This window comes from Lepus europaeus, chromosome 13, assembly GCF_033115175.1.
Source record: "Lepus europaeus isolate LE1 chromosome 13, mLepTim1.pri, whole genome shotgun sequence".
In the NCBI taxonomy this organism is placed as follows: Eukaryota; Metazoa; Chordata; class Mammalia; order Lagomorpha; family Leporidae; genus Lepus; species Lepus europaeus.
The window spans coordinates 90,664,816-90,680,444 of NC_084839.1; the positions used below are offsets into that span (position 1 = coordinate 90,664,816).

The 15,629-nt window shown below is 48.8% G+C and overlaps 1 protein-coding gene across 44 annotated transcripts in view; it reads left to right on the forward strand.

The window, feature by feature from the left end:
* The window catches only part of MAP4K4 (mitogen-activated protein kinase kinase kinase kinase 4), a 182,838-nt gene extending 179,400 nt beyond the window's left edge, over window positions 1–3,438 (forward strand). For all 44 annotated transcript variants that reach the window (XM_062209974.1, XM_062209965.1, XM_062209975.1 and 41 more), the window contains 2 exons: window positions 206–345; window positions 1,826–3,438. In XM_062209974.1, coding sequence (XP_062065958.1) covers window positions 206–345; window positions 1,826–1,909 — 224 coding nt within the window. In that variant the 3' untranslated portion in view covers window positions 1,910–3,438. The remainder of the gene's footprint in view (window positions 1–205; window positions 346–1,825) is intronic.
* The last annotated feature ends 12,191 nt before the right edge of the window (window positions 3,439–15,629 follow it).

Below are 15,629 nucleotides of genomic sequence, written 5' to 3' on the forward strand. Positions count from 1 at the left end.
GGCCTAAGGGAAATGGATAGATTTAACCATCGATTCAAGTTACTTCCCAGGGTAGAACAGACAGTTACAAATGTGAAGTTCCTTATCAACACAAGCCCTTAACTGCTTGGCCTTCAGGAGGGTGTGATACAGCTGTCACATTAGCACTGTCATCTTAGGGTGTTGACTTACATTTAATGGTTTCTGTTTTTCCTTCCCCCCATAGCATATATTCGATCTAATCAGACAATGGGCTGGGGAGAGAAAGCCATTGAGATCCGGTCTGTGGAAACTGGCCATTTGGATGGTGTGTTTATGCACAAAAGGGCTCAAAGACTAAAATTCTTATGTGAACGCAATGACAAGGTAATGGTTTCCTTAAGGCTTATTTGTAGTTGTTATTATCTTTTAGCAGTGGTTTATTTTCCCTGTGATAAATTCCCTTGATGTTTGATAGATTTTGAAATAAATTCATTGGAGAACATTTTAGACATGACTTTTTAGGTATATTTGTGGGGCCAGAGTGTATTTCGTTTGTTTTTGCTATGCGGTTATGGAGGGATTTTTCTGTGTGTGTGTATTTTTCTTTAAACCCCCACTGGGTTACGTGTGGAGGCTGTATTTAGTTAGAGATGGGGACCATTAAAGCTGCTCGTTGGGTTGGATGGGATTTTTTTGTGAGTAGAAGGCCGCACTCGTACACTTTGGATCGGGGGAGAGGTTCCTCTCTCCTGATGCAATGTTATGTGCATTAGTGCATCAGCTTCCTAGCTTGCATATCAGGAATGCTCAGCAGTAGCAATCATTTTATTTCATCCAGGAGCACTATACCACGTGCCTCCTAGATCCTAGGGCATCAAAGCCCTTTTGCTTTTCAAAACTGTCCCCACCCCTGTCTTCTTCGGGGACCTGGGAGGCCTGCCCTGGGAAGGACGGTGAAGAATTGAGCGGGTCTTTCCCAAGCCCAGCCTTCTCTCCTGTCCAGTGAGCTCTAAGGCACTCCCAAGGCAACACATCATGCCTCAGACACTTGCCTCTCGAAGAGCATGTCCATCTCCTGCTCCATGTTGCAGTGCGTTTTCAGCTGTGGCTGACTGTAGGTTAAGCTTACATATCTGATGCGAGGAGGAAGCGCTGCCGTGTGCCCTTGCAGCTAGTCCTCCTGCTTGTCTGCACGTGCCGCACGTGCTCCCACGGCCCCCAGCCCCTGCAGCCCTGAACTCATCTGTGAGTGACGTTCGGATTTGCCGCTACAGAGTGTCTCCAAGATACGCTGTTACCTTAAAGTCTAACTCAGACCTAATTTGGGGTTTTGTCAGCTTTCTTAAGTGTGTTTCCTATGGCCATAACTAAAATATTCTTTAAACTTTAGGCAGTTAAATATTTTTATCAAGTATGACGTTGTCTTTTAATATTATTAATAAAAGACACAAGAGAAGTTCCTTTCTCTGTGGGATCATATGAATTGATTTTTACTTGCTCGTTAGAAAGAAATCGGGTATCGTCCTTATGGTTCACTGCATTTTTCAAATATGCTCATTTAGAATGTGGTGGTAGTGGAAGTGGAAAGAAAGAACCCACTTTTCACAGTGTGGCGAGGCGGCAGTGCAGCTGACAAGCCTTAGCGGTAATGAAAATTGGCTGCAGAGCGTCACTCCTTCCAAATTCAGACTGGCATCATGCCAGAGCTGCTTTTACAAGGGCTCTTTGGGATGTGGGTTCCTTGCACATAGCAGTGTTGAAGGAGATGATGGCTTCAGTTCCCTGGTTGGAAAACACGGGAACCCTGCTCCCACAGCAGGTGCTGTACGGCCGTGCTAACCCGCGCTCTCCTCTTGATTTGCAGGTGTTCTTTGCCTCTGTTCGGTCTGGTGGCAGCAGTCAGGTGTATTTCATGACCTTAGGCAGGACTTCCCTTCTGAGCTGGTAGAAGCAGAGTGATCCGGGGATTGTTGGTCTCCAGAGTCTTCGAGATCCTGAGAACTTGGAATTCCTTGCAACTGGAGCTCCACGCTGCACCAGTACAGCCAGGACAGCTGTGTGTGCAGACTCACGTGTTGGGTTCTCCCGTCCCTTCCTTCCCGCTCTGACCAGTTTATTCCTGTTCTTTTCCTTACTCAAAAATAAATCAAGGCTGCAATGCAGCTGGTGCTGTTCGGATCCTACCATCAGGTGCTATACGTGTTTGGGATTGAGCATCAGGCCGGAAAGCAAACATCTTTCCTACAGCTCCAGAATTCCTTGTCTCTGAATGACTCTTGTCCTGTGGGTGTGTGAAGGTGGCGATGCTGCACACGCCGTTGATTTTATTGGCAGTGGGCACAAGGAGGTGAAGAGTGCTGGTGGAAGGAGCAGTTGGCTAAAGCAGAGAGCAGATTTAATATAGTAACATTAACAATGTATTTAATTGACATTTCTTTTTTGTAATGTGACAATATGTGGACAAAGAAGAAGGTGCAGGTTTAAGAAGTTAATATTTATAAAATGTGAAAGACACAGTTACTAGGATAACTTTTTTGTGGGTGGGGCATGGGAGGTGGGGTGGGATGGGTTAAGGGATCCCATTTTGTTTCTTTGGATCTGGGGAGGGAGGGGTCCTGGCCAACAACTCAGTCATTTTTCTGTGTACCAAGTTTTGCCTAAATCATGTGCAGATGGAAACTTTAAAAAAAAAAAAAAAGAAGAAAAAGAAAATGTGTGCATTTTGTATAATGGCCAGAACTTTGTTGTGTGACAGTATTAGCACTGCCTCAGTTAAAGGTTTAATTTTTGTTTAAACCTAGAAGTGCAACAGCAGTTTTACCACAGTCTGCACTTGCAGAAGAAAAAATTCAAACCACGTGTTTATTTTTTTGCCTACCTCATTGTTTTTAATGCATTGAGAGGTGATTTAGTTTATATGTTTTTGGAAGAGACCATTAATGTTTAATTTAATCTTAATGCCAAAACTATGCGATTCCAGTTTGACTGTTAACTTTGTTACAAATCTCAGCAGCACAAGAAAACCCTTCCATGAAGATGGGAAACGGCCTTCGGCTGATGCGGCTTGCTTTCTGCATTTGGAAAGCAGAGTGCCTCATTTTCCCCAGATTCAGCATGCGTGGTTGCTGGGGCCACTGCAGCCTGCAGCGCCAGAGATCGCATTGTTCCCAGGTCGGGGGTTGGTAGCAGACAGGTGGTCACGTTAGCATAGTCACACAAACTGTTCAATGTTGCAGGAACCTTTTCTTGGGGGTGGAGATATTTCCCTTTTTCTAAAAATGCAATGCACTAAAACTATTTTAAGAATGTAGTTAATTCTAATCATTCATGAAGACAGCATCTTCCTGTGTTTTCGGTGTAATATCGAAGCCCTGGCTTTTCTCCTTTCTCACTTGCTCTCTTGTTCTCTGTTTTTTTAAAACCAGTTTTACTTTGCGAACATGTTCACGGCATTTGCAATAAATGTCTTGGTAATAATCTGTTTCGTGGCTTCATGGTCCTCACTCAGCCCCTCCAAGGATGTCCCTTTGTCAGAGTCGTGGCTCTGCCACCTCCCTTTCCTCTTGTCCACCTCTGAGCGGGAACACTGTGTGATGGCTACTTTCAGCTTCATTCACCAGCAGAAGCTGGGTGTTTCAGGGGGTTGCTCCTACTCCTTTATGGTGCATTTTCTCTCAGCACGAAAATGGGGGGGGGTCCCCCCATGTAACAGTAACCTGCCCCTCTTCTCCAGGGCTTTGCCCACCTTCCTGTTCCATTCTGACCACGACTGTTCTCTCCTTCCTGGTTCAGCATACTTGCCACGGGCTCTCCTCTTAACTACAGGAACCTAGTGAAAAATACGTACACTCCCAAATGCGGGAAAACCCAGCAGGTTGTACACGGCCACAAAGGCAAGATGAGCAGAGAAGGCCTTTTCTTCCGGAGGAAAAGGCAGATGGAACTAGTTTCTCACTCCTATGATGTTGGAATCGTGCTGATAGCCAAAGCAGAAAGAACTGGTCTTCCCTACTAATCTGAGGTTAACCTAGACAAGGTTGAAAGGGACCCGAGCCAGGCCAGGCCAGATCGCATCCCTGGAGGACTTCAGTGAGAATCCACTGCCCGTCGGCAGCGCCCCAGCAACGTGCACGCTTTGCCAGGAGGGAACACGCTGTAGAGAACACCCGTGTGCACACAGAAAGGGGACAGAGAAGGGGGTGGCTGGCGGCGGCCCCTGCCCTGACTGGAGGGGTGGAGAGAGGTGAGCGGATGCCTGAAGAGTAACGAGCAGGTGCCGCCAGTGAGGAGGACTGCGCAGCGGATGCGGCGTTGCGGCTGGCAGCGTCTGTAAGTCGCGCAGAGGGTGTTTCACTAGCATTAGGATGCTCAGAAGTTTCTCGGGGGTGGGGAGGTTCTCTTGGAAGAGGGTCCGAGCTCAGGTCTGAGCTGTGCAGCCCAGGCGCCCAGGGGACAATGCCATGGTGCGCTGGGGGAACTTGGTCAAACCCAGGGCTGAGCCTGATTTCCTGCAGTTGGACAGCGTCTGTCCTTGTGGTGGTGGCGGGGAGGGGTTTCCCAGGGCGCGCTGTACCTAGCCCTCCGGTGCTCTTTCCGTTCTTGGACTTCACCACCTTGTAAACCAGACTGAATCGCTACAGCTTCGTGTGTGTGCCGAGGAAGGTTTCACCATGAGAGATGATGAGTTGTTGAGATTTCGGATTCTTTTACGGAATAGTGATCCCCCCCCACTCCCCTTCCACAAGGTGGTGATTTCTCCACAGAAGTGCCAATATGGCAGAATGGCAAGAGGAAACAGTATTATGCTGAAACCGTTAATAGGAACCACTGAACTGTTGCAGGACTGCTCTTCAAAACAGAACACAAGTCCGTCTTCGGTTGAGTCAGAGCTTTACTGAAGTACTGCCTTTCTGTGTTTCATTGGGAGTAACCCCCTCTATTCTGAGTGCAGTGTTTTTACTTTTGTTCATGCACATGTCATGTTGGAGAAATTGTTTACAAAAATGGTTTTGTTTCACTAATGTGCATCACATATTTATGTTTTATTTTTAGGTGATTTTAATGGGTTATTTAGGCATAGCACACTTACGGTGGTTCATAATCCCTAATTTTGCCAATTATAAATTTGCTAAACAATACAGGTGACAAACTGCATTAAATTTACTAATAAAACTGCAGAGCAGACCGATGGCAAGTACATAGCTCCCCCCCTCCCTTCGCAGTGCTAACTTGTCTACTGTGTATCTTGAAAATTATTGTTGTCCTCTTCCCCCTCTTTTTCCTGAAATAAAGTAAAAATGACACTTACTTCATGTGGCATGAGTTTCATATTTGTTCAGAATTTGTTTTTCTGTGGAGCTCCATATTTTTATGCACACCACCTTCGCATGTCCTCCTGTCTGTTGTCTGTCTTTCCCTCCCTCCCTCCCTCCCTCCCCCTCCCCTCCCCCTCCTCCTTTTCTTTCTTTTCTTTTTGAAAGCCAAAGTGACAGAGATCTTCCATAGGCTAGTTTGCTCACCAGATGGCTACAACCACCAGGGCTGGGCCAGGCCAAAGCCAGAAGCCAAGAACTCCATTCGGGTCTGCCGCGTGGGTGCAGGGCCCCAGGTGCGCAAGCCATTATCTGCTGCGGCCCAATGCATTTGTGGGAAGTGGGGGATGCAGGTATCCCAAGCTGGAGCTTGACCCACTGCCCCACAGCACCTGCCCCTGTGCCCTGCTGTGTTGAATAATGAGGGCTTGCCCAAGGATTTTCTGACCTGGGTCATTAGCACGCCGAGTGTTTGTGGGAAGACCTCAGAGAGGAAGTGGGCGCTGAGCTGTCCATCGCCACTTTCCTGAAGCTAAATAAGCTGACTTCTAAGGCAGAGGGAAGGTCTTTGCACGTCTGGATCGGGCCAGAAAGTCAAGTAGCGGGAGGACGGTAGTGGACAAGACAGAAGAGCTCACTGAGTTCTGTGCCTTAAGGCTCCCTGGGGCCTGATGTTTGGAGCCCCCTGTGGATCAGCACCTTGCACACACCTGAAGGCCGCCCGGGCTGCATCACCACCAGGCCACCTCCTCTGTCTTCACGCGGGAAACACGCCACTTCTCTGCAGTGGAAATGAAGCTGTGCATCCCTTGGCTGCCCGAGGAGCAGGTTTTTGCTTTTCCGACTTGATGTTTGTTGCGGCTGGCTGGTGACAAGGACCACGGGAAAATCTGGCGGAATTTTCATCGGACTGCCATGCGTCCCTCCCACCCCAACCCTCCCCTCCCAGGGTTGAGATTGAAGGAAGGAACCCAGATCAAATCGGACCAGTAGCCAGCAGCCGCTCTGTGCCGGCGTGGCGTTCAGAGATGCAGTAAACCAGCTGCCGCCTCCACCATCCACCTCTTAGAGTGTAACAGTCACACGCCATGCCTCACTCCGGAGAAGTGGACAGTGTCTTAAAAAGTAGAATGGGTAACGGATTAAAAATTGAGAGAAGGCATTACATTTTCTCACAGGAAAAGAAACCCGCTGGAGTACTAGGGTCTCGGGCGAAGCCTTCCTCTCCCTTGACCTTAAGCTTAGGTCATTTCCATGTTTCAGAGTCTCCGGACACTGCCTACCTCTCCCCCTCTCCCCCCAGCTTCTCTAGCCATAGCCTAATCCCTCTCATGACTTGGCTGGTATTGTCCACTGTTTCATTTCCTGTCTGGATACAGAGCCCGCATTGTGAGTTGAGATTGTTTGCTCATTTTCATGATGATTGATTTATTTGAAAGAGTTACAGGGAGATGGTGAGAGCTTCTATCTGCTAATTCACTCCCCAGATGATCACAAGGGCTGGGACCGCAGCCAGGAGCCAGGAGCTAACACGGTTTATGAATTGCACTCTGCTGTGTGCCTCGGGGAACTTGCAGCCATCTGCCTGCACAGACCAGGCAGTTTGGGTGGGGATGGGGGCAGTGTGGTGCGAGGCCCCCTGTCCACAGCAGGCCTGGGATCCTCTGTGCTGCCCCGCTGGAGTGTGGGGAACTGACAGCACTGCCTGACCCGAGTCCTGTGCCCAGGTCCCTAGCTTGTTGCTAGGAAATTTGAATTAGATGAAAGGATTTTTTTTTTTAAAGCCACTTTTCTGTTTTGGTCTAAGGTGTGAAATTCTGGCATGGTCCCCACCAGAAGTTCTGTGGAGGGAAGTGGATAGAACAATCCTTGGGTTGGTTTGGGAGTGAGATGGGTCTGCAAGCATTAGAAACCTGAATTGGCCAGCCCCGTGGCTTAACAGGCTAATCCTCCGCCTTGCGGCGCCGGCACGCCGGGTTCTAGTCCTGGTCGGGGCGCCGGATTCTATCCCGGTTGCCCCTCTTCCAGGCCAGCTCTCTGCTATGGCCCGGGAAGGCAGTGGAGGATGGCCCACGTCCTTGGGCACTGCACCTGCATGGGAGACCAGGAGAAGCACCTGGCTCCTGGCTTTGGATCAGCACAATGTGCCGGCCGCAGTGGCCATTGGAGGGTGAACCAATGGCAAAAAGGAAGACCTTTCTCTCTGTCTCTCTCTCTCTCTCACTATCCACTCTGCCTGTCAAAAAAAAAAAAAGAAACCTGAATTAACTTTTCACGATAAATGATTCTGTAATGTGCCTTGAAAGATTGTAGTTTGTTTACTTGAGGGAGTCCGAGAGCTCCCAACCAGGTGTTCACTCCCTAAATGTCTGGGGGCAGCTGGGACCGGGCTGAGGAGGAAGCAGGGAGCCACTAGCCAGCCAGGTCCCCAGTGTCAAGCAAAAACTTAGAAACCCAGTAGTCCCCGCTGAGCAATCTTGATGCTAAACATCAAGCTCATTGGTGAGTGCAGGAGATCGACTTGAAGTGAGAGGGGTCTGGGATCCCAGCTGCCCAGTCTTGCAGACGTGGCCCAACCTGCCGCAGAGATTGAGCCCCTAGTCCTGCCCTCTGATGGCCCCGATTTCCCCCTTGGAAGGGATGCGAGAGCCAGCCTTGCTGAGTGAGGGTCCTCTTCTCATCCTGGGCCGATAATGGTTCAAGAGGGCCTTGGCTACTCGTGTGTGCCTTCCTGGCTTCGAGGACGTTTGCCTCAGTGTTGCATCCTGAGAGCCTAACCACCCTCCAGGCTCTTCGTCTGGCACTTTGCTGAGTAATGTGGACGCTGGTGAACTTCTGGGAAGTCGGTAGATGATGGTCAGCCCGGCAAATTGAGCAACCCCAGTGCTGAGCACAGGGTGAAGGTATGGTGCTCCTGTGGGGAAGTGCAGAGGTGACCAGGGGGTCACTTGGAACAGGGCTTCCTGTACCCGGGAGGGTCAGGCAGAGCCTTTGGTAACATTGCATGCAGAAAAGAACAGCACACGGTCACTACAGCAAGAGGTAGCTGCCCGCAAAGCTCCTGCGTGTTTGGACTGCGTGGTTAAAATTGGGGAGCAAGAGCAGACAGCAGACCCCTCATTGTGGCCAGGGCCGACTTCCACGCACACGCAGTGAGCTCCAGACCAATGCTGTCTCATCACAGGAGAGGGACCCGGCTGGAGAAGGCTGCAGGCTCGTGCCGACAGGTGCTGGTGGTAACTCAGGGTAACAGGAGTAATTACATGAAGATCGATCGACTGATCAGGCCTTTTGGCGTTCATCACAGCAATGATGGCAGTAGGTTCTCGCGTGCATTTGCTCCGTGCCGGGCCCTCTGTATGGCTTCCTGGCTTGTAGCAGGGGAGATGTGGGGTACCCGCTGATGAACAAGTATGTTCCCAGGGATAACAGTTGCAGGCACCAAGTGGCAGAGCTAGGAAACGTGGGTGGAGTATACAGGAGCAGACTTGGCCTGCAGGATGCAGGGGACAGTTGGACCGGTCCACGGGCATGCAACAGGCACCGGCAATGGCTGACCAGGCTGCGGCCTAGAGGCCGGCTTTTCTGAGATGGGGCTGTCTGGCACCCTCCAGCATTTGCCAGCCTTGACCTGGGGTTGGGCTTGGGTATACGCGAAGGTGGGGGACAGTTCATGAGCCTTTACAGATGGTACAAGAACGGGGTCTCCCCAAAGGCAGAGGTGAGAACTCTGTCCCCTGCCCTGATCTCACCAGGGCCTCTGGAAGGCTCATCACACTCGATTCCTCTTTGCTAGGGTCTGACCTGTCCCCTCGGAACCTCACAGCGGCTCAGGTCGGAGGCCTGCAGTTTTCCCCAGCACAGGAAATGGGCAGATCCTGCCGGAGGTGAGACACGGCGGCTTGGTTCTGCTGGCCCTGGAGAGCTTTCCTCGTGGCACCAACCCTCCAGGCTGCAAAAGTCATGTCTGTGTGTCCCCGAACCCAGGGCCGTCAGACTGGCAAGCATTGGAACATGGCGTGCCCGTATTTAAAGAGAGTTAAAGAAACAGTGCTGGAGATTATAAGTTCAAATTTATAACATTCTTCAAAGGGCAAGCAAGAAGAACAGATAGTGCTTTGCTATCAGAGTTTGTGGATGTCAATGTGTGTACAAGTTTGTTTTTTGTTTTTAGTTCTCCAATACAGAGAGAATTCTTAGTGGCCACAGGTATACAGTCACGGTTTTTAGGCAGTTAAACAGTCAAGGTAAGAACCTAGGCCGGTGCCGTGGCTCAACAGGCTAATCCTCCGCCTTGCAGTGCCGGCACACCGGGTTCTAGTCCCGGTTGGAGCGCCAGATTCTATCCCGGTTGCCCCTCTTCCAGGCCAGCTCTCTGCTATGGCCCGGGAAGGCAGTGGAGGATGGCCCAAGTGCTTGAGCCCTGCACCCGCATGGGAGACCAGGAGAAGCACTTGGCTCCTGGCTTCAGATCAGCGAGATGCACCAGCCGCTGCGGCCATTGGAGGGTGAACCAACGGCAAAAAGGAAGACCTTTCTCTCTCTCTCTCTCACTATCCACTCTGTCAAAAAAAAAAATACTTTGTAGCTATTCAGGGGTACAGGAGAACTTCTCAAGATGTACACAAAAATACATCAGCCCAGCCCCTCAAGCTGTCGTTGGTCTGTAGTGTAAGGTACATATTTGGCATAGTAAAAGAAAAATTGAATAACATACAAGGGTGCTTCAAAAAGGTTGTGACAAATGTGTGTGATGAAAAAACTTTAGGTGCAGATTTTGAAATTTTTTGCATCAAAATAAAATTTTATTTTCCCCAAACTTTTGAAGTCCGCCTTGATTTTCACATAATTGAATATATATTCTAAAATATTACTTTGAGCATGTAATCAATATTTAAAAATTTTTTTTTAATACTTAATGCATTTATTTGAAAGGCAGTTTGGCAGGCAGGATCGTTCCACCCATTGGTTCACTCCCCAGTGCTAGTGAGAGCGTGGGCTGGGCCAGGAGCAGGAACTCCATCTGGGTCTCCCATGTGGGTGCAGGGGTCCAAGGACTCAGGCCATAGCAGAGAGCTGGATCAGAAATGCGGCAGCCAGGACTCAAACCGGCGCCCACATGGGATGCCAGAATGGTAAGCAGCGGCTTTATCTGCTATACCACACATCGGCCCCATACTGTGTCTTCATTCCTTATAGTGGACTTCGTTTTGAATTCGGAGCCGAAATCCGAGTGGTGCTTCTACTTGCTACACCACAGCGCTGGCCTCCAGTCTAAAATTTAAGAGGAGCTGGAATAAAGACCTGGTCCGCTAGTCTTCAGAGGCGAGTTTTTCTAAACCTTAGTATTATTTTGATTAGTGTTTTAAGAGCACCTTTTTGAACACGGATTGTTGTGTCAGAGGCCTGCGTGAGACACAGTTCCGCGGCAGGGTTACCTGGGTGCAGCCAGGGATGGAGTGCGATTCGGACTCAGTTCCTTTTTTTGGCCCTTTAGGCAGAAGACGTGGAGTTTAGAATTTGGTTCCCCCTCCCCTGGTCAGTGACACTTTTGTTGCCTGGCTCTCTTGAAGCAGAAGAGGGCAGAGTCCGAGATGGACAGAGGATTGTAGCTCACAAATCAGGGGCTGAGCTGGGCAGCACCCGAGCCCCAAGGAGGCCTCCTCCTTCCCCCAAGGGACCGGCAGGTGTGTTTCCAGAACAGACACCTCCCTGCCACACCGGCTGCCTCACTCCCTTAAGAACGTGAGTAAGAGGGAATCGGCCGAGGTTTCGCCCGTGGCCCAAGAGAAGTCTCCAGTGTAGGATCTCTGCAGCCAGGTGGCCGCATCCCCAGGCAAGTGATTGCTTCGACAGAACAACGCCCTGTGCTGTGCGGGGCCAGGTGCCCCCGCAGGAGCCTCTGCGGTCCCTCAGAAGAGCCAGCGGGGGCCCAGCCTGCAGGCAAGTGAGGTTCCTGGAGACTTCCCGGAGTTGGGGAAAACCTGGCCCAACACTGTGCACAGACTGGTTCCTGCCACGCGTAACCCATGGAAGGAAGAATGGAGCAAACACCATGCAGTGGGCATTGAAAAGTCTTCTCACCTGCTAGTGCTGAACCCTGGTCTTGGACAATATTCCTCAACTTCAGATAGTCAAGTTCAGCTGTCTGAGAGTCTCCTTTCTGACCTACTGGGGCCAGTGTTGTGGCTCAGTGCATCAGGCTGCCCCCTGTGATGCCAGCACCCCACCTGGGTGTGGATTCACATCCTGGCTTCTCTTCCGGTCCAGCTCCCAGCTAATGTGCTTAGGAAAGCAGCAGAAGATGGCCCAAGTGCTCAGATCACGGCCACCCACATGGGAGACATGGATGGAGTTCCTGGCTCTTGGCTTTGGCTGGGGCAGACACTGTCCTCCCACGGGCGGTGATGGGCTTTGCATTTCAGCACCAAAAGATGCTTGCAGGCCCCTGGAAGATCATCTTCACCAAGAATTCTGCCCAGATCTCCCGGGGAAGCGTGGTGGGGAGAAACAAAGGGGTCTCTTATGGGCTAAATTGTCCAACATCCCTGTCCCCCAACACACACACAATTCATCAAAGCTGCAACCTCCAATGTAACAGGATTTGGAGCAGGGATCTTTTTAAATAGAGAATTAAGATGAAATAAGATTGTAAGAGTGAGCCAATAGGACCAGCATCCAGGGCTGCACCTGCAGGATGAACGGCGTTGGCAAGCCTACGGGAGAGACCTCAGGAGAACCAAGTTGCTTGGCGCATTTATCTTGCACTTCCAACCTCCAGAACTGAGCAAATGAATTCCTGTTGTCCACCAGAGTAACGCAAGGTCCAACTGAGGAAAGAGAGTGAGCTCCCCGAAGCCGGTGAAGCAGACAGGTGTGGGAGAGCTCTCCGCAGGTGGGAACTTGCCCAGCCCCCACCAGGAGGGGGCCTGTGAAGAGGTGAGGTGTTCTTGGGAAATGAGCAGAGCCCCAGGGGACAGACAGCTCCCACAAGCTAGAACAAGGAGCATCACCATGGACAGAAGACTCCAGTCCTGTCTCCCGAGTCGCAAAGATTCTGGAATGATCCTGCAGAGAAGCCGCCATCGCCAGACACAAGGGAAGTTGAACTTCTCAACATTTTAACCAGCGGCAGCTTAGAGAAGATTGGATCTGGTTTCTTAAAAATAATGTGCCACTCCTTGCCCAGTTAACGAAGCAAAATTGCATTTGTGACATAATGTACAAATAATAGGCGGACACTTTGTTTATTGTATAAAATTTACATAGATACAGAAATAGGAAAAACAGACCTGGTGCACCTGTCACCCTGTTTCCACTGTTGTCAATGTCCAGCCATTATTTTCAATTATTCTCCCACCCTACTTTCCTCAAAGATTGTCTACAAGCAATCCCTAGGCATTACATTGTTTTAGCCATGACTGGTTCACCATCCACCAAACCATTCTGACACCAAAAAAACCTGGCAAAAATTCCTTGATTTCCTCAAATAGCCATTCAGATGTCCCTGATTGCCTCACATGTATTTTTTTAGGGCAAATTTAACACATTGTAATTGTTTGATCCATCCCTCTTTTAAATTTTGGATTTTTTTAAAAGTCATGATTATTGCTGCTCAAATGATCCAGCTTAGGTCAGCAGGTGCCTCCTCAAGTTGGCTCTTGAACCTATTTTCCACCATGACGGTTGTGGTCTTGGGTAATTTTCCTGCCTTTCTTCCAGCTCCAGGCTCCTCTCATGGATTTCCCACCCTCGCCCTGGCATTAGCCATTTCTCAGGACTCCGGGCTTTTATCATGCTAAATGATTTGTGATCACAGGCTGCTGTCTGTGTGGCTGCTCACTGTCACACAGTCGTCATTTTTCTGGGTCTTTTCAATGTAAAGATGATTTTTTTTTTTTTTAGTGCAAGAAAATGTATCATGAATTTGTACCAGAATTCAATATGCTAGGATTTTTCTTTAACTTCTTCATTCTCCTTGTCTGAATATTTCATCCCATCCAGAAGATCCCTGTTCCCAACAACATCGACGCCAGCATCCTTTTACCAAAGTGCACATACCACAGGCTCAGAATGCTCTCAGAGCAATTAGAGTTTTTTGGGGAGTGGGCTTTGTCTTGTTCCTGTTTTGTCATCTGTCCTTAGAGTTATTAGGTACCACCTTAGTGTGTATTTCATTTTGCTTTAGATATTTAGGGACAGCTTTTAAAACTTTACAATCATGTAAAACATTATCTTGTGTGAAAGCCAAAGGGACAAAACCAAATACAGAATTCAAGTTTCCCTTCCTCCTGCCACCAGTGTCCTCCATTTTCTCTGTAATCATTTGTATTATTTTTTTGGGTCATTCTTCTATTTTTTATTTTTTATTTTTCTTTATTGTGAAAGGCAGAGAGGTCTTCCATCCACTGATTCTCTCCCTCAAAGGCCCACAGTAGCCAGAGCTGGGCCAGGCTGAAGGTTGGAGCTCAGAACTCAATCCAGGTCTCCCCCATAGGTGGCAGTGACCCACATCCTTAAGCAATCACCAGACGCTTTCTAGGGTGCTCACTAGCAGGAAGCTAGAATCTGAAGCTGAGCCAGGATTGAACCCCGGAATTCTGAGATGCAGGTGTCCAAGCAGCAGCTTAACCACTGCACCAAGCTCTCCCCAGTATCCATTAATTAAAACGAGTTTTCAATCTTTTGCCATCTCACTTTTCCCTACCTTGCTTTGCTCATTTAATAATATATCCTGGAGATCACCCCATATAAATGTACTTTGTACTCCTTTTTAAAAAAGATTTATTTATTTGAAAGAGAGAGAAAGGAGGGAAAGATCTTCCATTCATTGGTTCACTCTCCTGAATTGCTGTAATTGCTGTGTTAGGCCTGGAGCTCCGCTTGGATCTCCCAAGTGGGTAACAGGGGCCCAAGCACCTGGGCCATCTTCGGTTGGATTCGAAGTGGAGCAACCAAGAGTCAAACCAGCATTCATGTGGAGTGCTGGTGTCACAGGCACTGGCTTACCCTGCCATGCCACAATGCTGGCCCCTGTGTCCCATTTTAAAAATAGATGTCTGAGCTATAATTCACAATACTATAAAATTCACTCATCCAAAAGGCCCACTGGGCAAGTTTTGGTATATTTATATAGTCCCATCTGTCACCACAAAACAGTTTTAGAACACTTTCAACATCCACAAAACTCCCCTCCTGGGTTGATTATGAAAGTTGAAAAGATGCAATAGTATTTACATTCTGCTACCTATAAATATTATTCTCAGCCTAGGCAAGGGGTTGGTAGAAGTGTTTTCCCCTCTGCTGTCAAGTGTGTGACCTCTGTACTGAAAGAGCATTTCTGGTCTTTGGATCAAATGAGTTATCTTTTCCTATACTCTATCAATTCTTCAAACCATCGTTCGTGTTTTAACCATGGTTTTCCCAAGTAGTGTATTTCCCTAGAATCCCAAACTGCCTATAAAAAATGGTATCTTCAGCTGGTGCCGTGGCTCAACAGCACCGCCTTGCAGCACCGGCACACCGGGTTCTAGTCCCGGTCGGGGCGCTGGATTCTGTCCCGGTTACCCCTCTTCCAGGCCAGCTCTCTGCTGTGGCCCGGGAGTGCAGTGGAGGATGGCCCAAGTGCTTGGGCCCTGCACCCGCATGGGAGACCAGGAGAAGCACCTGGCTCCTGCCTTCGGATCAGCGTGGTGCGCCAGTTGCAGCACACCAGCCACGGCGGCCATTGTGGGGTGAATCAACGGCAAAGGCAGACCTTTCTCTCTGTCTCTCTCTCTCTCACTGTCCACTCTGCCTGTCCAAAAAAAAAAAAAAAAAAAGGTATCTTCCTAGTAATGTAAGCTTTCACTGATTTCGCCTATACAATGCAATCATGTTTCTTGGCAACAGCCCTTGTAGACCATTACTACGTCTTTGTTCAGCCTGGATGGGTTGCTGTCTAGGACTGCCAGCCCAATTTCATTATGGGACTTGCTTCAATAATCATTGCTCCTCCCCCGACCTGGGTTCGATTTCAAATGCTTTCTGGATTTCACTTCCTTCTCTTTTTTATTTTTCCTTCCTTGTTTTCTTGAAGCACATCCTTGAGTAACTTCCTCAGAAAAGGGATGTTGGGGTAAAGGGTTAGGTTATATCTATCTATCTGAAAATAGCTACATTCATTCTATGTCTAGATTGAGTGATAGCTAACTTAGAAATAAAATACTATGTTAACATGTTTCCCTCAGAATTATAAAGATATTATTACATTAACTTCTATCATTTGATTGGAATATAAGGGTTTGTATCATTGTGACTCATTCTTTTGTACTTAAAAGTTTCTACCTCTGGAAGCATCTAGGATTTTTTCCTTTT